Source organism: Canis lupus, chromosome 20 (assembly GCF_003254725.2).
Source record: "Canis lupus dingo isolate Sandy chromosome 20, ASM325472v2, whole genome shotgun sequence".
Taxonomy (NCBI): Eukaryota; Metazoa; Chordata; class Mammalia; order Carnivora; family Canidae; genus Canis; species Canis lupus.
Window position 1 is genome coordinate 37,588,490 of NC_064262.1, and position 20,223 is coordinate 37,608,712.

Genomic DNA, 20,223 nt, shown 5'->3' on the forward strand with positions numbered 1-20,223 from the left:
GGAAGGGGCAGGGCTGAGCAAGGCCTGTTGCCAGCCTGCTGTGTGGCCTGGGCCAAGTCCTTCACTCTCTGATGCTTCCAAGTTTCTTGACCACCATCTAAGGGCTCAGGCTGGTCCATCTGGGAGGCCTCACTTGCAGGAGTTTCTAGAATCCTTGGAATTCCAACTCTGGCTGAAGTTTGAGATCTTAGTGCCTAGAGCCTCAGATTCTGAGTGAAGGGCTTTGGGGGGTGGGGGGTGGAGTGGCAGCTGCTGGGGTGGGGGACAGAGACTGGGGTTGTTGTGGGTTGGGGAGGCAACAGGAGGTCTCCTCTCTTGCCCCTATTCTATCCCTCAGGCTCCTCTCCTCCTTGTCCCTCTTCTATGGCTCTCCTGCCCTTGAATCAGTGCTCAGGGCAGAGGGAATGGGGGAGGGGGTGAGTGCCCTACCTCCACCCTCTCTCTGGAGGGATCCTTGCTGTAGGGTCTGTGTGCAAAGGGGAACTCTGGGAAGAACCCACCACTCACCAGGTGACACCCTGGATCCTGGGGCTCTGGTTGTCCAGCGTGGTTGAGGCAGCTGAAGGGCAACGGGGGGAGTTCCTAGCACCGAGTGCATCCTGTCCTCTGCCCCAGTGAGCTGGGAAGGGGCCTGGAGGCCAGACAGGGACAGGCTTGGGTGGAGGAGGCTGGGCTCATCTCTTGCCAATCCCAGATCTGTGAAGTGTGGCCAAGCTTCAAGCCCCCACCCAAAGCATGGAGTCCCTTGGACTGGAATGACCCTCCCAGGCAACTTGGGCTCTGCCAGGGGAGCTACGGAGCCAGGCCAGTGCTTCAGGGGGACTGGACTCTCGTGGCATCAGCGATCTGGGCCCAGAATCAGTTTGCCTCTGTCGTGGGGTCTCTGTTATGGGTAATGGAAGGACCTGGAGCAAAGGAGAGCTTAGCTAGACCTCTAGCAAGCCCACCAGCCTCAGATCTCTGACCCCTGACTTCTCTTCCAGGCTCTGTCCCCCTCTCTTGACATTTTTTTGGAGCCTGGGGACTTGGGTTTGTGGACATTTCATGTAAACCACCCACACCCCAGCTGGGAAAGAGTCTCCCCGATGGGAAATCAGCCAATCTGACACAGAGGCATTAACCAGGCCTGTCAGGGTGGAGAGAGAGGCGCAGCAGGTGGACGGTGGGTGGGGAGAGCCCTCCCCCTGCTCCCTCCTCCTCCCCCTGCCTTCCTGGCCCTGCGGGGTGGAGCCGCTCCCTTATAAGAGTCGGGCCAGGCGGCCTCCGAGGCAGACTGCAAGCAGCGGCGGACCCGGGGCGACCCTGGGCAGCTCGGCCGGCCGGCGGCGTGGTGCCCTTGATTCCCCGGCATGGCCCCCTCGGCCTGGGCCATCTGCTGCCTGCTGGGGGGCCTCCTCCTCCGCCGGGGCAGCCCCAGCCCCAGCCCCGGCCCCAGCGTGCCCCGCCTGCGGCTCTCCTACCGAGGTAGGGGCGGCGCGCGCCCTGTTCTAGTGCGCGTCTGTGGGAGCCCGGGACTCTGGGATGTCCGCAGCTGTGGGGTTCCCAGCCAGCACCCAGCAGTCTCTTCCGCCAGCTGGAGGGAAGCAGTGGCTCTCGCACAGCCCGTGGGAGGGATGTCACGGTCATTCCCCCACGCCGCATGGTGCTCCAGCTGCTGCCAGAGGCGGGGACTGGGAGGAGGGCAGGGCCAGGTCCCAGGAGGGTGGGGGTGGGAGAGACGGAGACACGGAGACACGGGGGATGACCTGAGGGGGCTTCTGAAAAGAGAGAGGCCTCAGTAGAGATGGGCAGAGAGAGGTGGGGAGGGACGGAGCGGACAGGAGCGCCAGATCCTGAGGTGTGTGCTCAGCCCGGGCTCCTGGTCCGCGCCCACGGGGGGCAGCAGCCTGCAGTGGAGTCCTCGCGCTATCCCCACAGCCTTGCCCCCGGCTGCCTCTTGTAGCCCACTTCCCATTGCTGGCTTTTGTTCTTCCCTCTCGTCCCAGAGGCTCTTCACAGCCCAGGGGGGTCCCAGGCTCCCCTCATTGACATCCTGGCCCAGGAGGTTCCTCTGCAGACCTGACCTGGTATGCTGTGCTGCAGCCGGCACAGACTCCTCTGAATCTGGGGAGATGGTCCCTGGGGAAGGTCCCTGAGACATGGGCGCCCCCTGATACTTCTCTGTGGGGAAACCAGCGGATTGATCACCTTCCTTTGGGAACCCCAATCCAAGTGAGGACACCATACTGCTCTGGGAAGTCTGAGAGGGGAGACATGGCTCTACTCTGGAGAGCTCATAGTTGGGTTTCGGGGAGAATGTGGGCCTGTCCTGGGAGCTGCGGTTTGGGGTGGAACGTCAGGCTGTAAGAAAAAGCCTGTGGAAAGTACTGTCAGCCATGGAGGGCTTCCTGTAAGAGGCTGTTGATGAGTTTGGGGATGGAGTGGGTGCTGGGCTGACCACTTTGGATGGGTCGTTCTTTGGATAGGTGTAGGATAGCTGGCTTTCCCAAGGCTGGCAAATGCCCCTCCCCACCGTATCCTGCTGCCTGCCCCTTTGGCACTGTTACCTCCATCTCCCTAGCCAAACCCCAAGAACTTATTTCAGGATCCTCAGCTCCTGGGACCAGCATCCCCAGCCAGCCACCCTCCCCCCACCACCACTGAGGCCTGGGAGGGCAGTGTCTATGGAGGAGAAAGCCTTCCTTAGTCACATCCCTGGACTAGAGCCTGGGGCTCCGCCAGGCCGTACCTGGCCTTTCCCATCCCCAGGCCTTTCCCATCCCCAGGCCTTTGCCAGGTGTTCCCTCGGCTGGGAATGCTCCCCCTTGTCTGTCCCATCGAGTCAGCACACTGCTCACACTCACCCACCCTTCCTCCGGGCTCTTCCAGCACTTTGCCCAGCTTGCTACCATCCGTTCTGCCAGTGAGGCCACCTTCCCTGGGGACTGGGTAGGGCACAGATGGGCCTGTGGGAAGGAGATGTTAACTGGAAGATCAAGGGACTAAGGAATGGAGGAGTAGGCAGCAGGACTGAGCCCCCTGCCCCACCCACCCCCAGGAGTCCTCTCCCAGAAGCTCTCCAGCAGGCCTGTGGATGGAAACATTTTCCAGATGTGCATGTGGGTGTGGTGGGGGGGGTGATGCACAGCTGGGACCCTCCACCTCCACACCTTAGCTGGGGAAGTGGGCCGCGAAGTAGGCACTGATCCTCTTCCTGCTCTCGGCTAGATCTCCTGTCTGCCAACCGCTCTGCTGTCTTTCTGGGTCCCCGGGGCTCGCTGGACCTTCGGGCCATGTACCTGGATGAGTACCGGGACCGCCTTTTTCTGGGGGGCCGTGATGCCATCTATTCTTTGCGGCTGGACCAATCATGGCTGGATCCCCGGGAGGTGAGTGGGACTGACAGAGGGGAGCCTCTGTCTGAGAGCTGGGAGGCCAGTCTGGGAAATAGGCTGTGAGGTCAGGAGTCAGCCAGGCTGTGTTGTAGGTCCTGTGGCCGCCGCAGCCAGGACAGAAGGAGGAGTGTGTTCGCAAGGGAAGAGATCCTTTGGTGAGTGCTGTCAGGAGTGACTGCCCCCCCCCAAGCCTTGACCAATGCCCAGGGCTTGACCCCCAGTATAGCCTGTGGGCACTCCCCCAGGTACTTGTGCTAGGGGCCTTCTGCAAAGAACATCACCTCCACCTTTGATCCCCAGAGTTGATCAGCCAGGCAGGGCTGAATCCTGGGGCCCAAGGTAAGGACCCCCTCATTCCCTCCACCCCACCCCTTCTCTCTGCTAGGTGGAGTGTGCCAACTTCATACGGGTGCTGCAGCCCCACAACCGGACCCACCTGCTGGCATGTGGCACTGGGGCCTTTCAACCCACCTGCACCCTCATCACGGTCGGGCACCGGGGGGAGGTGAGCCTGGGGCAGGCCCCACAAGGGACTGGGAAGCAGTGGCATTTCCTTCCTGCTGTCTGAACGCTCCCTATTGAGCCTGCTCAGGGCAGAGGGGTCAGGAGCCTGAAAGGCATCTTTGTGCCAGGCTGACCCTGTTGGCGAGGTCCTGAATGAGGGCGCCTTCCGCCCACTCTCCAGCTGCACGCGATGGCCACTGCCCGGCGGGGTCGGGGAAGGGGGTGGGCTGGTGCTGCTTTCCCAGGTGACATCCTTCCCCCCTTCCTCTCTCTCCCCCAGCATGTGCTCCATCTTGAGCCCAGCAGTGTGGAAAGTGGGCGGGGGCGGTGCCCACATGAGCCCAGCAGTCCCTTCGCCAGCACCTTTGTAGGTGGGTGATGCCCAGGCCAGGGTGTGCCCAGGATGGGCATGATGAGGGTGGGTGCTGGCCAATGTCATTTGGAAGTGTTGGGGCCAACTATGGAGCCTGGCCCTCCTTCCCTGATTCTGCCCCATTCTCACCTAGGTGGAGAGCTATACACGGGTCTCACTGCTGACTTCCTGGGGCGCGAGGCCATGATCTTCCGGAGTGGGGGTTCCCGGCCAGCTCTGCGTTCTGACTCTGACCAGAACCTCCTACACGGTGAGCCTAGGGTCTGCCCAGGGCAAGGCTGGCTGGGGTCTGCCCCTGGCACTGATAGGGAGGCACGAGAGCTGGCCCTGGAGCGGACATGGGAGGGACCGCCCAGCCCCACTCTACTCCCTGGGACTCCAGCCTCCAGTGGGATCCCTGTGCCTTTTCCCCTCCCAGCTGGCCTCAGCACCTCCCCATCACTCCATTCTCCCCTGTGAGTCCCTCCCAACCAGCTGTACCTTGTCACCTCCCAGACCCTCGGTTTGTGATGGCTGCCCGAATTGCTGACAACTCCGACCGGGACGATGACAAGGTGTACTTCTTCTTCTCGGAAACTGTGCCCTCACCCGATGGTGGCCCAGGCCATGTCACCGTCAGCCGTGTGGGCCGTGTCTGTGTGGTAAGAGCTGTGAGGAGGCAGTGAGGTTCAGATCCTCACCATACCCCCTCCCTACACCTGTTCCCACAAGCAGCAGGAGGGAAACTGAGGCAAGCATGTGAAGCCAACATCCATGCCTCTCCTCACAAGGATGTGAGGGTGGAGGAGCAGGAGTGAGGGGGCGCCCATCCCCGTGGAGCTCAAGGCTGATTCTGATCTTCTACCCCCCAGAATGATGCGGGTGGCCAGCGAGTGCTGGTGAACAAATGGAGCACCTTTCTCAAGGCCAGGCTGGTGTGCTCGGTGCCTGGCCCTGGAGGTGCTGAGACCCACTTTGACCAGCTGGGTAAGGGCATGGTTGGGGTGGGCATGGATGTGGGTGTGGGGGGCTCAGAGCCAGTGAGTGGGGGGCATTGACGGTGGCCTTCTGTCTCCCAGAGGATGTGTTCCTGCTGTGGCCCAGCACAGGAAAGACCCTTGAGGTGTATGCTCTGTTTAGCACAGTCAGGTGGGCACTCAGGCCTCCCCCCACATTCCTGTCCCTGGTCTAGTCTCTGCACCCCCAGCGTCCTCTGCTGAGCCTCTGCTTTCATGTCCTGACTTTACTGTGGGTCCTTTCTGTTCCTGACTCAGTGACTCTCAGGCTCTATTCTCTATCTCCCTCTCTTCAAATTTGTCTGGGTGTCCTTGTTTTGGGGTCTCTGCTATCTGCAGGCACCATCACCCTCTGTCCTGTCCGTGGAGTCAGGCTGCCCCCTTCCCACCTAGGACAGCCACCCTGGCCTGACTGTCCCTGTCCTCCCCTCAACAGTGCCGTGTTCCAGGGCTTCGCTGTTTGCGTGTACCACATGGAGGATATATGGGAGGTCTTCAAGGGGCCCTTTGCCCACCAGGATGGTCCCCAGCACCAGTGGGGACCCTATGGGGGCAAGGTGCCCTTCCCTCGGCCTGGAGTGGTGAGTATCGACCTGGAGCCAGGCCAGGGAAGAGGGCCGAGCAGTTACCAGAGGGACTCCACCTTGGGACAACCTTGTGGCTGAGCCCGGGCTCCAGAGGGGAGCAGAGCCCCGACCACATTAAGGAGGCTTTGCTACAGCAAGAGGATCCCTCCGAGGCGGGCAGGCCTGGGCAGTGGGGCCTGGAAATGAACTGGGCTGGGGAACGTGTGGTCCCGGGATGCTTCAGGTGCTCCCTTTGCTGCCACTCACAGTGTCCCAGCAAGATGACGGCACAGCCTGGACGACCCTTTGGCAGCACCAAGAACTACCCGGATGAGGTGCTGCAGTTCGCCCGAGCCCACCCACTTATGTTCCGGCCTGTGCGGCCACGGTTGGGCCGCCCTGTCCTTGTCAAAACACACCTGGCCCAGCAGTTGCGCCAGATCGTAGTGGACCGAGTGCAGGCAGAGGACGGGACCTACGACGTCATCTTCCTGGGGACTGGTGGGTGGGCTGAACGGGTGGCCCGGGCTGGGGAGGTGTGCTGGTGGTGGGCAGGGGGGAGGGCAGTTCCTTCTTCTCCCACTGACCCCTCTTCTCCTGCCTCAGACTCAGGCTCTGTGCTCAAGGTCATCGCCCTCCAGGGTGGAGACTCCACTACGTCTGAGGAGGTGGTCTTGGAGGAGCTCCAGGTGTTTAAGGTGAGGGGGAGCTGGGGGCAGGGGGGACTGGTGGGAAGGGTCCCCTCCAGCCCCATTGCTATGTCTAGGCCTGGCTCTGGGGACACATGGAGCAAAGTACAGGAGAGAGATGGGCCTGTCTTTATTGACCTTGCAGCCAGTGGGAGGTGAAAGTGAGATCATCACTGCTGTAGGGGCCTTGCTGATGCTTCTGTCTGCGCCCCCCCGGGGGGGGGGGAGCAGAGAGAAAAGTGGGAGGGTCCTAGGAGGGGTGTCCAAGGTGATTGACTCTTGACAAAGCCCTGCCAGGCTCAAGCAGTGGTGAGGGGGTGGTTGAGATCCCAAGTCCCTAGAGGCTTCTGTGGTCCCCTCTAGAGAGCCAGGCAGGATGTCATCGGCATCTGGGAGACTGCTGTGCTCCTGACATGGGATGGGTGATGTGGGACAGCTGCCTCATTGCTGGAAAACAGGGCTGTGGGAGGGGACACCAGAGCTTTGTGCTTTTTACTAAGCCTTCTCCTTGGAGGCCAGCCAGGGTGAGAGGACCTTTCTAATAACTCGACATCTGGGAAAGAATGTCTGGCCTTTGTTGCCAAGGAGGGCGCTGACCCAGGCTGGGAGATAGGTGTCTCCTATGGGAGGGCTGGACGTGGCTGAAGCAGGGATGCAGAGGAGGTCTGGCCTCAGGCCACCTCTCTCTGAGACCCTGCTCCTTCCTCAGGTGCCAACACCCATCACTGACATGGAGATCTCTGTCAAAAGGGTAAGAGCAGCTGATATCCCACCCTTTCTTCTTCAAACCCCTCAACTGAAGCTCTTTGAGCTGGGCTGCTGTCTGCTGGAAAGCAGTGCTGCAGCAGACCCTGGGGCTGCCTGATTAGGCCTCACAAAGAGGCCTGAGAGTCCAGCAGGGAGCTGAGAGGCCCATGCATGAAACCAGTGGGCAGTGGGAGCCCTTAGTAAGTGAGGCTGTGTTTGGAGAAGGGGAGAGTCACAAAGGCCAGTGACCCTGGGGAGGCCGATTCATGCTTGGAAACAAAATCCAGGGATGGTTGGGTGGCTCAGTGGTTAAGAGTCTGCCTTTGGCTCAGAGCATGATCCCAGTCCGGGTGTCGAGTCCCACATTGGGCTCTCTGCATGGAGCCTGCTTCTCCCTCTGTCTATGTCTCTGTTTCTCTCTGTGTCTCTCGGGAATAAATAAATAAAATCTTAAAAAAAAAAAAAAAAAAAAGAAAACAAAATCCAGAATTTAAATCAAATAGGGGAGAGCCACTTTTTAGAGGCCTGCTGGGTCCTTTTGCAAGTGGCAAAATCTCAAGTTTATCTGCCCCAGTTTATCTTTGGGTAAATCCCAGCTTTTGCATTAGGATTGCTTAAAGCAGAGTGCACTACTAAGGTCAGAGGCAGGTCAGGATAAAGACTATTGAGGTAGAGAGCAAAGGTCAGCAGCAGGAAGGGCTTGGAGAAGCCCCTTAGAGAAAGGTCTGCCCCATGCCCTCTGTATCTTAGCAGAGGATCTGGTGTATGTCAGGTGGGTGATAAACATGTTTGGTTTCTGGGGATGCATCCAAGAGGTTCTGGAAGACTGCTTGCAAATGGGGGTGGGGCAGTCTCAGGAAGCCCAAGGGGGCCAAGAGCCTAGCTGCTTCCAGGTGGGACCCAGGCTCACCTTGGCTCTGTTTGTGTCCCTCCCAGCAAATGCTGTACGTGGGCTCGAGGCTAGGCGTGGCCCGGCTGCAGCTGCACCAGTGTGAAACTTACGGCAGTGCCTGTGCCGAGTGCTGCTTGGCCCGAGACCCATACTGTGCTTGGGACGGTGCCTCCTGCACCCGCTATCAGCCTGGCACCGGCAAGCGCCGGTTCCGCAGGCAGGACATCCGGCACGGCAACCCTGCCCTGCAGTGCCTGGGCGAGAGCCAGGAAGGTGAGTGGTGGCAGGCGTAGGCACCAGCGGGCTCCCACAGGCCCCTCCTCACCCCTCTGTCCCTGCTCAACCCCTGAGAAGTGTAACCTCTGACTGAACCTGTGTTAGCACCCAGCCCTCAGTTTTCCTACGTGTGCAGTTCCCATCAGTTTATGGGTATAAGGTCTTTGCACAGAGTGATGGACACTTAGGTCCCTGTCACACTGGGGGGAGCCCTGGGGTCCCAGAGTCCTGAGTTGAGCCCCTCTCCACCTCCCCTCAGAGGAGGCTGCAGGCCCCATGGCAGCCACCACAGTCTATGGCACGGAGCACAACAGCACTTTCCTGGAGTGCCTGCCCAAGTCTTCCCAGGCTGTTGTGCGCTGGTTCTTGCAGAGGCCAGGAGGCCGGGGGCCCGACCAGGTAAGCAAGGACCCTGTCTCCTGCCTGCATGTGTCCTGATGCCACGTCTCTCCCTGAACCCCAAGCCTTGAACCTAGGAAGGGGCTCTGAGGAGGAACCTGCCAAGGTCAACTGAAGAAAAGTGTGTATTAAGTCCCAGGGAGAAGGTGCCCTTCTTCCTGACTCTGGGAACGCCCAAGTCAGATGTGGCTGCAACCCATTCAGTGCATTAACTCCCAGACCCTGAACTGAGCTCTGGGAGGTGGGTGGCAGAGACGGAAGAGAGGGAAGGGGGTCTGGGCTGGTCAAGAAGCCCCCCATGCTTACACATATTGCTCATCTTTGAAGGAGTCTCTTCCCAGGGGGTCTTGGTTCTCCTCTGCCCCAGGGTGGTGCCTAGAAAATTTGCACACGCATACATCCCTATACACACACCCACTGCCTAGCTCAACACTCTCTCCACGGAGTCCAGCTGTCTGCCCAGGCCTTTTCCTCCCCCAACCAGAAAGGTCTGTCAACCCCAGAACTGGCTTCAGTCTGGGGCCCAAGGAAAGCGTGGGTGAGGTAGGGTGAGGATCCGTTCTCCAGCCTTTCCTGTGGGCAGAGAAGGGGAGGGAGTGGGTTGATTACAGGAGGGGCTCTCCTTCCAGCTTGGGAACTGGGGGAGGCCAGCTTTGGGCCAGCTGTTGGGCTAGGCACTAAGAAAACACCCCCAGGGGGCCAAAGGCAGGGAGCAACAAGATGGTTACACAATACTTACCGCCCAGGCAGTCCAGCCTCCACATGCAGATGAGCAGACAGGGTCCAGGCTGAATCAGAAGAGCTTTCCTGCATTCTGCAGCGTGATGGGCACTCAGCCCACCCCTCGCTGGTGTAGTGAACAGTGTAGACAGGGATGGAGAAGGCTGTGCATATGTGTGTGTGTGTGTGTGTGTATAGAAGGGACTTCTAGTCCTAGGGTAATGGGTATAGTCCTCCCTGAATAAAAGCCCATAAGTACCCCTTTACCCACTCTGGTCCCTGGGACTGTTGGAAGGGCCCCCTAAGGCCAAGGTAGGTGCCCTAGAGCTCTGACTAGGGGAGAAACCAAAGCCTCCTTTGCTGGCCTCATCCTGGGTCCTGGGAGGGTGAGAGCCTACCTACAATTAGCTCACAGTCGGGAGGAGGAAGCCAGCCTGGGCAGGAAAGAGTGAGAAGAGGAGTGCTTCAGCACCAGGCCCTGAGATGTGAATATGGAAAAGCAGGGAGAGAAACTGATGGTGCATGTGCCCTACTCCATGCCCCCTACACACCCTCTCACATGCCCCCCACAGGTAAAGACAGATGAGCGAGTCCTGCAAACAGATCAGGGGCTGCTGTTCCGCAGACTCAGCCTCCTAGATGCAGGCACCTACACCTGCAAGACACTGGAGCATGGTTTCTCCCAGACTGTGGTCCGCCTGGCTCTGGAAGTGATTGCAGCCTCTCAGCTCAACAGCCTGTTTCCCCGGGAGCCAAGGCCAGAGGAGCCCCCAGCCAGGGGAGGCCTGGTGTCTACTCCCTCCAAGGCCTGGTATAAGGACATCCTGCAGCTCATCGGCTTTGCCAACCTGCCCCGTGTGGATGAGTACTGTGAGCGCGTGTGGTGCTCCTCCAGGAGCCGGGGCAAACAGGCCAAGGGCAAGAACTGGGCAGGGCTGGAGCTGGGCAAGAAGGTGAAGAGCCGGGCGCAGGCCGAGCGCAATCGGACACCCCGGGAGGTGGAGGCCACGTAGAAGGGTGTGGAGGAGAGGGTGGTTGGGATGGACTGGGTGGCCCGGCAGCCCCCAGAGTCTCCCACCCACCCAGCTAGGACAGAGGGGGGCCAATGTGCCTGACTGCCTCTTAGAAATGGAAGTCTCTGCCCCCCATACTTATACCAGGCTGCCCACAGGAAAGGCTGGGGCCCGATAGAGGGGCCCTGTGTCCAAGCCTGTGCCCTGCCCCTCTGTGCTCTCGGTCCCAGGCTGGAGCCAGCACCCTCTGGCTGCTGCCAACCCTAGTGGGCCTGCTGTTTGTTCTCAGAGGTGGCCCCCAGAACACATTTCCGGCTGTGCCTGGAGGTGAGAGGCCTGGGTGGTTCTTTCCCAGCCAGCAGAACAATGGCCATTCTGAGTGACCCTTGGAGTGGGTGTGTGGGTGCGTCTGAGGAGGTGTCTGGGCAGGGGCCCCTTAGGCAGCCAGAGGAGGATGGAAGTTGCCTCTAGGCTACCACCCATTAAGAGGACCTCGTGTGACTTAGGGCAGGGAAGTAGAGGTACCGGGAACATGGAACACTAAGACCCTTCCCCACTTTGTGCCCTGATATCTTGGTGGCTCCCTGCCTACCACCTCTTCTCCAACACAGAATCATAGAATCTTTGACAGCTGGAACTTCCTAGGATCCTGGGGGTGGGGGTGCGGGTGGGGTGTCTGGCTCTCAGGCCCCACATCAACCAAATGGTGTCTCACAGCTTGACTTCCCTTCTCCAGGCCAGGTTCCCTGGCACTCCCAGACCTCCTGATGAGATTCCCCCTTCCCACCAGCAGGGCCTTCATGCTGATGAGCAGGGAGAGGGTGATGTCTAGAAGAAAGTCATCCCCTGTCTCTCTCTCTGTGGATTAGAGATGGGGAGAGGGGAGCCAGGGAAGCAAGAGGCAGGGGGAGGAGGCTCTTTCGCAGGGCAATGCAAGCATGCCCACAGCTAGGGAGGATGGGAATGTGGCAGCTCCCTGAGCAAGCTGCAGCTGGTGGGAGGACCAGGCCTGGGGCCACAGAGGATTGGGAGGCATCTGGGATGGGGAGAGGGTGAGAGATCTAGGATGGGCTAGAGCAGGCATTCTCAAGAACCCAAAATAGATCAATTAGCTCAGGAGCCACAGGAAAGCCAGATGTTTCCCAGCCTGGAATCTTTGGTTTCTACTAAGTGAGGGTTGGTGGTGAATGGTTGCATTTATGATGACTTTTCTCTTTTAAAGGAAAAAAATGGGGGGGCAAAAGGTTGCTAAGTCCTGCTGGTTCTTGGGGGTGAGGCTCAGGTGGCCAGGATGCATTTTGTCTGGGCATGTAAGGAGGTGTTTTTCCATCAGCAGTGATGTGTTTCTTGGGCTGGGGAGCAGAGGAGAGGAGAGGAGGAAGATTGAATGAAAAGTCATTCCCAGCCTGCATATGAGCAAGTTAGTGATGCACAAAAGCAATGGGAGGTGGGGGGTAGGGGGCAAGAGCATCAGGTTTGGGATTCCCTCCATGAAAACAACCAAGATGAAGAAATGAAGAAAAAAAACATAGAAAAGCAGGAGAAGGCTTCCTGCTCCACTGAACTCAAACCCAGACTGTACATCTGCCTTGGATTTTATCTGAATTACCCCATGATGCCCAGAGAACTGGGATCCAAAATAGGCCCCCCTTCTTTGACTTCACTGGAAGTGAACCAGAGGCACTGAGATTGACCCGACAACCCCTTGGGAAGCCGTGGGCCTAAGGTTGCTGTGGCTGAGGTGTCAGCAGGTAAAAGCAGAGGAGAGGACTGTAAGAAAGGGACCTGGAGGAGGGACTAGAGGGGGAGGTAGAGGCCATGGAAGAGGGGGAGGAAAGAGCATGAGCCCAGGAATGGGTGCACAGGGCTGCAGCCCCTCTATCCCGGAGAAACAAGGAAGAAATGACCAGGCTCTCAGTGGCCCCTAGGCTGGACCCAGGCAAGGCCTGCTCCAGGCAGGGTTCTCTGGGGAAGTTACTCTGGAAAATGGAGGAGCTCAAAATCCTGAACAACGAACACCTGTACTTAGAAAATTACGGACGGCTTCTGCCAGCTTCCCACACTTCCCACCCTTGTGGTACTGTGTGTGATTAACTCCTGGAAATGCCTCTATGTGTGAATTCTATTTTTGTATTCATATGTTGAGATCAGCCTTGTGGTTTCTGTCTTCAGAGTACACTTATCATAATTACTATTGTAATTTTTATTGTCATGACCACCTGTGTGCTTTGATGAAGCTCCACAGTGGTCTAGCACACAGATCTACAAGGAAAGCCATGCAGTGAATATTTACATCATGTAATTATATTATTGTATCTCTGTATTTCTGTTCTAAACTGACTGATGTCATCTGCGTGGGCTAGAAATGAAGAGCCTTTCCATCTATTCCAGGAGGGAGAAGGCCACGCTAAGTGGTATATTCTAGAAGGCAGGGAGATGAGCATAGGGGAAGGAAGGAAGGAGTCAAAGGGCTTTGTCTAGGAAACTGAGATCGCTTATTAAATTAGGAAACTCATGCCCCTCAGGCTTCTGAGACTGACCTTCTTGGACTTCAGGAAGATCTTGAGTCAGAAAAAAAATGCTGGCAAAGGGCAGCTGGGCACGTAGGCAGCCCCGTTCCTTTTCCACAGTAACTCTTGATATTTGTAACAGCAACACTTGGCCTGGTGCCTGTCTTCGTGGCAAGTCACATACCAACATATATTAAGGCCACTGTGCCCTTGCCTGGGGAGCCAGGCTCTGCTGTGGGGGTTGCAGCTTCTGAGGAGGAGGGGAAGTCTGGATGCTGCTGAAGGCGCCACTGACCACAGCTCCCACTCCCCTGGTGACATCATGCCCCTGCCCAAATAACAGAGCCCAGTGGTGCTGGAGGGAGATGGGAAAAGGCAGGGGTGATTTGCAGATGGGAGGGACATCTTGCCAGGGAGACTAGCTTCTTGCTTGCCTGGTCCCCTCAGTGTATACCACAGAGTGGGGGTGCTTAACAGTTCAGTTGTCCATCCCATGGTGTAGCGCTAGAGTGGGACCCCTCCTTTTGCTCCTGGGCTTGACAGAACTGAACCACTCTGCCCTGCCCTATGCAGCCACCACCACCACTGCCTAAGAAGCATCATCAGCACCCACTTGGCAGAGTGTGGAGCTGAGAGGGCTGTGTGAACTTGACTTCTCTCCCCAGGACACAGCAGCTCTGTTTCCACCTTCCCACCCCTTGGGCCTGGACTTTTCCCCCTCATGCCTCCCACCCTAAGCCTTATTTCCTGCTCAAGGGCCTCCCTCTCTCTCTTTCTCTGGTGGCTTTTTTCTTCACAGTCTCGTATTTCCCCTAATCTTTGGGCCTGTGTCATCATTTCCCAAATGTGTTTAGTGCTGGAAAGAGGCTTCAAGAAAGACACAAGGTGAGCATTATCCAAAATGGTGTCTTGTGGAATGTGAGATCCTCTGTGATAAGGGTCAGATAAATACGGGATTTCTGTGCCTTTAGCCCCCACGGAGCTGCTGTGTGTGCAGCCCGTTTGCTCTGTGAAATCCCTGAGAAGTCCACAATAATCTCTCATTAATTTGCATGTCTGCTGAGAGCTACATGATTCTCCCAAACCTGGGGTCCTTATTTCCCCCTCAAGTAATCACCACCTCATGTTTTTACTGTGTCGAAACATACTTTGGGAAAATGCTGATTTGATTAATTCCTTCCCCTGCCATGTGAGATCAGTTTATTAATCTATGCTTTCTTTTTTTTTTAATTTATTTATTTATGATAGTCACACACAGAGAGAGAGAGAGAGAGAGAGGCAGAGACATAGGCAGAGGGAGAAGCAGGCTCCATGCACCGGGAGCCCGACGTGGGATTCGATCCCGGGTCTCCAGGATCGTGCCCTGGGCCAAAGGCAGGCGCTAAACCGCTGCGCCACCCAGGGATCCCTTAATCTATGCTTTCTAAGCCTGTACACTCTGGAGGCCCTGGCCTTCCAGATCCCATGGCAGGCACTGGAGCAGGACCCGCTGTCCCGGGGCCAGGGCTGCCAGGCCACCAATTTGCCGGCCCTGGGGTCTGGCCTCTGCCCATCTTCCCACACTGTCTGCCTCCACAGCCCACTTTGAGCAAGATGCTCTGCGGATGGCTGGGGTTCACCCGCAGCCTTGGCTGCCCAGCAGTCCAGCAGATTCACTTCTAAGGAAGGGTAGGGGTAGGGAGGGAGCAGAACAGGGGAGGAAAAGAGCTCTTTTCACTTTCTCAAATGGCCTCCTTGCACTCAGCTAAGCCCAGGTCAGTTCCTAGGCAGACTTTGAATCCCCCAATTGGAGGAGGGGGCAGGCAGCAGCCATCAGGAGCCGAGCTGTCCTCTCCATGGGCTGTCAGGGGCCCCAGGTGCAGATATAGTGCTGATGGGAGTGGGGGTGCTGGATAGGGACCTCACTCACATGCCTCTGCCAGTCCACAGCACTGAGGCTTCCCCAGCCAGCCACATCTCCTTCTTAGAACTAGGAGGCAATTGCTCAGAAACAGCCTGATTTCCATTCCTAGTTAGGTAGCCACCCCAGCCTTCCCCAAGTGCTGATTCTCAGGATCTCCCCCAAGAAGGTTCAGCCCACACCAAGGTCAAATCCCCAAGGTTTTCTAAGACTACAAACTTGGACTTGGTGTAGGGAGAGAGTGAATGGGTGGGGCTGGGTTTCATATCTGACTAGGAGCTTAAGGATTGTGGGGCCCCTGCCCTGGTTCCTCTTCCGGACTCACCCACCCACCCTGGTGAACAGGAGATGAGGCAACAGCAGCTATGGCTCTGTGCCCACTTCCCACTGCCCTGCCCCTGCCCACCCTTGCTGTGGGTACGGCTACTGGCCCCGTTCCCTAGAGGCCTTGTCCTAATGAAGCCTTTCACTTTCCCTGCTGGATTTTCACTAAGGAAACTCCTGGTTCCTCAATGCAGCCTTTTAAAAGATCATTCTCCACTGAGGATGGGAAATGCTCCACAGACTCTAGGAGGGCCTCCTATGAGGCCCACCTGCTCCTATCCTCACCCGGACCTTGGCAGTCAGCTAGTAGCTTATACTTAGGGACTCTGCTGAGGCAGACTCAGGTGACCAGTCTTGACCTCTTTCCCCCAGGAAGGAAGATGACTGGAGTGGACTCTAATCCATCCCAATAGGGTGTGTTTTACTTTCCTAAGCATCCCACTGCGCAGAGAGGGAAGACCAGGAAAAGGGGACTGTTGTGGGCTGTCAAGGATTCCAAAATAAATTAACAGAGGCCTGCAGCAGAGTCTAGGGGTCTGCCATCAAATGGAAAGGACTCTAGTAGTAGGACACACAAAGCCCATATGGGACTGTTAGGAGGACAAGGCGGGCTCTGCTTTCACAGATAAAGGTACAGAAGAATGATATGGCAAACCAGCAGCTTGCTTTATGGACATGACCTCATCTGTTCACGCTGCCCCCCACCCCCAGCTGATAAGAATCTGGTGCTGTTTCCTGTAGTCCAAGGGTCTCGGACAATGGTGTGAACAGGCTGGCCCTGCTGGAAAGGACATTGTTTAGGGAAGAAAAAACACACCAGCACAAAGACAGGGCAGGACCTGTCTAAATGTAAGGGCCTGTTTACAGATCCCTGATTTCCAAGAGGGGGGGAACACAATGGGGAATTGTTTTTGGTGAGTCTGGAGTCCCCTTTAGAATACTCCTGGGGTCTGGGGATGGCTTTGATGGCCTAGACAGGTCTCAGATGCTCTGAGGGGGATGGACATTGATGGCATGGATGCCTTCCTGTTTATCAGAGGTGCTTGCAGGGCAGGGTCAAGGAACAAGTTTACACCAAAGACAACGGGGAGGAGCCCCAGGCCTCTCCTTTCTTCCGGGCCTCTAGCTATTGCACTGCTTAGCTGTTGCACATGCTAGAGGTGGTTTGCTACAGAGAAGCTAGAACAAAGTTTTTTGTTTTCTTAAAAAAAGCAAGTTTTTGGTTTATGACCTCCAGTTGCCACATTGCTTTTTGGGAAAAAAATGTAGAAGGCATGAGACCCTTCCAAATAGTAGACGCCTCTGGAATGGGGCTTCCTAGCTTAGTCACTAGGGAGACTATTTATACCTGGGGACTCCCAGGTAGTTGCAACGTACCTCCAGCTAGCCTGGGAGCACATAGGAGTTAACAAAGTGTCCCTCAGGGCAGGGCCAATGGAAACGCTATTTCTCATAGCAACCTCCTGTCTGGTCCACAGGTTAGAGCGTTTGATGTCACTAACTAGAGGCCTTAATGTGTGTGTGTGTGTGTGTGTTTGAGGAGAGTGGGGCAGAAGAACAGAACTGTATCACCCATTTCTCTTGGAACTGGCAGTCCTCATTTTTGAGGGTAGGAGGAGGGCAGCTGGAATTATGAGGATCACTTTGGGTCTGGACCATGAAGGCAGACCTGACTGAGGATTTGACCTGTGATGGAAATGTCATTAATAACTTTCATACTAAAAAAAAAAATAATAATAATAATAATAATAATAATAATAACTTTCATACTAATCTCTAAACCCAATACCAGCATATCTCATGAATAAACACAAATGGATGTGTTTAGAACAAGTGAAGAGCAGTAAGTCCTATGCAATCCCAAAATAGAAGCAAGGTTTCATAAATAAGCCTTTCTCAACCTTCCAGCTCTAAAGGGTTAGAATCTTCTTCCTCAAAATGCTAACAGTGCCCTCTGTTGTTTGACAGTAAAACAACAGGTTCATGAATATAAGGTATAAGCACTTCTGTCAATTCAGTAGATATCAAACTGCCTCTGAATGTGGGGTCTGGAGCCACACATCATGGAGGGGGGGAAAGGTTAATAAGACAAACAGATCCCTGCCTTTAAGGGGCTTCCAATCTAATGAGAGATATATTTACACAACTGTAGGGCCAGGTGGAGAATGATGCCAGCTCTAATAGGAGTAGAAGCAGAGACCAGTGCAAGTGAAGAAATGGCCCTTATGCTAGGTTCAACAGGCTGAAGACAGAGGTTATGGCTCTCCATACTGCAAACCTCATGCTCAGGGCCCAGTGTTCCAGGGTAGCCAGGGCAGAGTGCCTGTGGGTGGAGTGTCCAGGGAGATGCTGCTAAGTAGGGCCATATTTGTAGAAGACCTTAGATGCTAATCTCAGCAGAGCCATCCTAAGTAAAGAGCTAGCAGATGGGGATCCCTGGGTGGCGCAGTGGTTTAGCGCCTGCCTTTGGCCCAGGGCACGATCCTGGAGACCCGGGATCGAATCCCACGTCAGGCTCCCGGTGCATGGAGCCTGCTTCTCCCTCTGCCTGTGTCTCTGCCTCTCTCTCTCTCTCTCTCTCTGTGACTATCATAAATAAATAAAAATTAAAAAAAAACAAAAAAAAAAAAAAACAAAAAGAGCTAGCAGATGTTTATGGTAATTAGCAGAAGGGAAAAGGTGGATTTATCAGCAAAGCAAGTGGACATAGGAAACCATGCAGAGAAGGCTTTCACTACAGTCCTCTGAGGCACAGGTGACCAAGCTGAGCACTGGCAAAGGGATGGCAAAGAAGGTAAACATTTATAAAATAGTCAAACTGACGAGAAAGAGGGTGGTTGAGGATAAAGGGGGTGAAGGAGATTCTGGAATTTCTGGCCCTAGTTTATGGTTCCTACAAAGGTAAGAATTAGAGGAAGTAGAGAAGGTGTTTTGGAGAATTCTTATTTAACATCTATTTCAACTCTCCCCAAGTGAACTATTTGTTCTAGGCCCTAAGTAATAAAGCAGTAATTAATTATATTAGATGGATCATTTATGAAAATATAGATTTAAATCCTATAAGAGGGAACTGGAGGATCTTGAAGTGCCAGAAGGTAAAGTAGTCCTCAAAACAAAACAAAACAAAACAAAACAAAACAAAACAAAAAAACCCGGGCAGCCCAGGTGGCTCAGCGGTTCAGCACCGACTTCAGCCCAGTTTGTGATCCTGGAGACCTGGGATCGAGTCCCACGTCGGGCTCTCGCATGGAGCCTGCTTCTCCCTCTGCTTGTGTCTCTGCCTCTCTCTCTCTCTCTCTCTCTCTCTCTCTCTCATGAATAAATAAAATCTTTAAAAAAACCCAAAACAAAATAACAAAACATGCAATAAAAGGGGTATGTGAAAAGGACACAGGAGTTCCCAATGGCCAGAGCTGGAATAATTTGAGAATTTGAGCAACAAAATAAATCAAGCAGTATTGGGTTACACTATGTACATCCCTAAGTCTAGACTGACATAAGCAAATGACCGAATAAATAAGTGGGAGAGAATAGGTAAGTTTTCCATGCAGAAGAATTCCAAATAATGTAGATATTCTGACCTCAAGGAGAGAGGGGGCATAAATCCCCACTTATTAATTGTGGGCTACACAGAGTAACTTCCTTCTAAAAGGCAGTCTAGAAAGCGGGAAAAAGAAGTTAACTTTATGCTGGAGAAACCTGACAAACACTCCTCACCAGATGATCACAGTCACTATCAACAGTGAAAGACGTGTTGATAGTTTATAACTTGGATATGACATGATAATAGCACTTTACCTGTGTGGTCTCCCTCCCTCAGGCCTATAATCCTAGTCTAATTGTGAGAAAAACATCAGACAGATCCCAACTGAGGACTCTCAAAATACCTGACCAGTACTCCTCAGACTGTCAAGGTCATTAAAAACAAGGAAAATCTGGCAAACTGTTACAGCCAAGAGGAACCTAAGGACACAGGATGACGCAGTGCAATGTGGTCTCCTGATGTGATCCTAGAAAAGAAAAGAGCTATCAGGTGAAAACTAAGGAAATCTAAATGAACTTTGGGTTTTAGTTGATAATAATGTATTGGTCCATTAAATGTGACAAATGTACCATATTAATGTATGATGGTATTAATAGGGGAAACTGGGTTTGGGATATATGGGAGCTCCCTGTACTATCTTCTCAATTTTATGTAAATCTAAAACTATCCTAAATTAAAAGTACATGTATGGAAAAAGAGCCCCATTATTTAGCGGAGAATGATCGATTAGGTGAAGAACAGAATATTTCAAAGTTGGCGACTTTCCCTGGCAGCTATTAAAATCAATGAAGAGTACAGGTATAGAGATAAAGAAATGGTTAAAAGGGGGAGTGTGTGTGTGTGTGTGTGTGTGTACACACATATGCACACTCTGCTAGGTATCCATAAGGCCAACTATACCCAAAGATCAGGCAGCTGAATCTCTGGAGGACAAAGGCATCCCCTAACCCCCAAACCCATCCCAAGCTGTACCTCCCACTCACTGCAGCTGGAGTCCAGAAGGCCCTGTTAGAAGACCACTACTTTCAGTTAAGATGGTGTCTGTCACACTTGAGTAGTCCCCAAGTGGATTCTTTTTGTTTTGAAAGATTTATTTGAGAGAGAGAGAGAGAGAGAGAGAGAGAGAGACGTGCCCAAGTGAGCACACAAGCTGAGGGGACGGGGTGCAGAGGGAAAAGGAAAGGGAGCAGCAGACTCCCTGCTGAGCAGGGAGACCAGTGTGGGGTGATCCTAGGACCCCCGAGATCATGACCCCCCCTCAAAGGCAGATGCTTAACCGACTGGTGCCCCTCCAAGTGGATTCTCTTAAAGGGGAAGATGCTACTCCAAATCTCTGAGAATATGCCTGGTAACCCAAATTATAGAAATTCTAGATTAAGAAATTGAAGTCTTAATCG

General features: G+C 54.7%; 1 protein-coding gene across 1 annotated transcript; it reads left to right on the plus strand.

Moving 5' to 3' along the window:
* Positions 1-1,267: 1,267 nt before the first annotated feature.
* Positions 1,268-12,871, plus strand: SEMA3G (semaphorin 3G). Its single transcript, XM_025456093.3, has 16 exons — positions 1,268-1,464; positions 3,208-3,368; positions 3,467-3,529; positions 3,760-3,879; positions 4,159-4,249; positions 4,385-4,501; positions 4,747-4,892; positions 5,103-5,217; positions 5,310-5,379; positions 5,683-5,827; positions 6,082-6,313; positions 6,419-6,510; positions 7,211-7,252; positions 8,185-8,413; positions 8,676-8,815; positions 10,108-12,871. The coding sequence occupies exons 1-16, from the start codon at positions 1,350-1,352 to the stop codon at positions 10,546-10,548; spliced, it is 2,319 nt and encodes a 772-aa protein (XP_025311878.3). The 5' UTR covers positions 1,268-1,349; the 3' UTR covers positions 10,549-12,871.
* The last annotated feature ends 7,352 nt before the right edge of the window (positions 12,872-20,223 follow it).

Coding starts and splice junctions, on each gene's coding strand:
- SEMA3G (XM_025456093.3), top strand. CDS start 1,350: ATGGCCCCCTCGGCCTGGGCCATCTGCTGCCTGCTGGGGGGCCTCCTC. Junction 4,250..4,384: donor CTTCGCCAGCACCTTTGTAG/GTGGGTGATGCC, acceptor ATTCTCACCTAG/GTGGAGAGCTATACACGGGT. Junction 5,218..5,309: donor GACCCACTTTGACCAGCTGG/GTAAGGGCATGG, acceptor TCTGTCTCCCAG/AGGATGTGTTCCTGCTGTGG.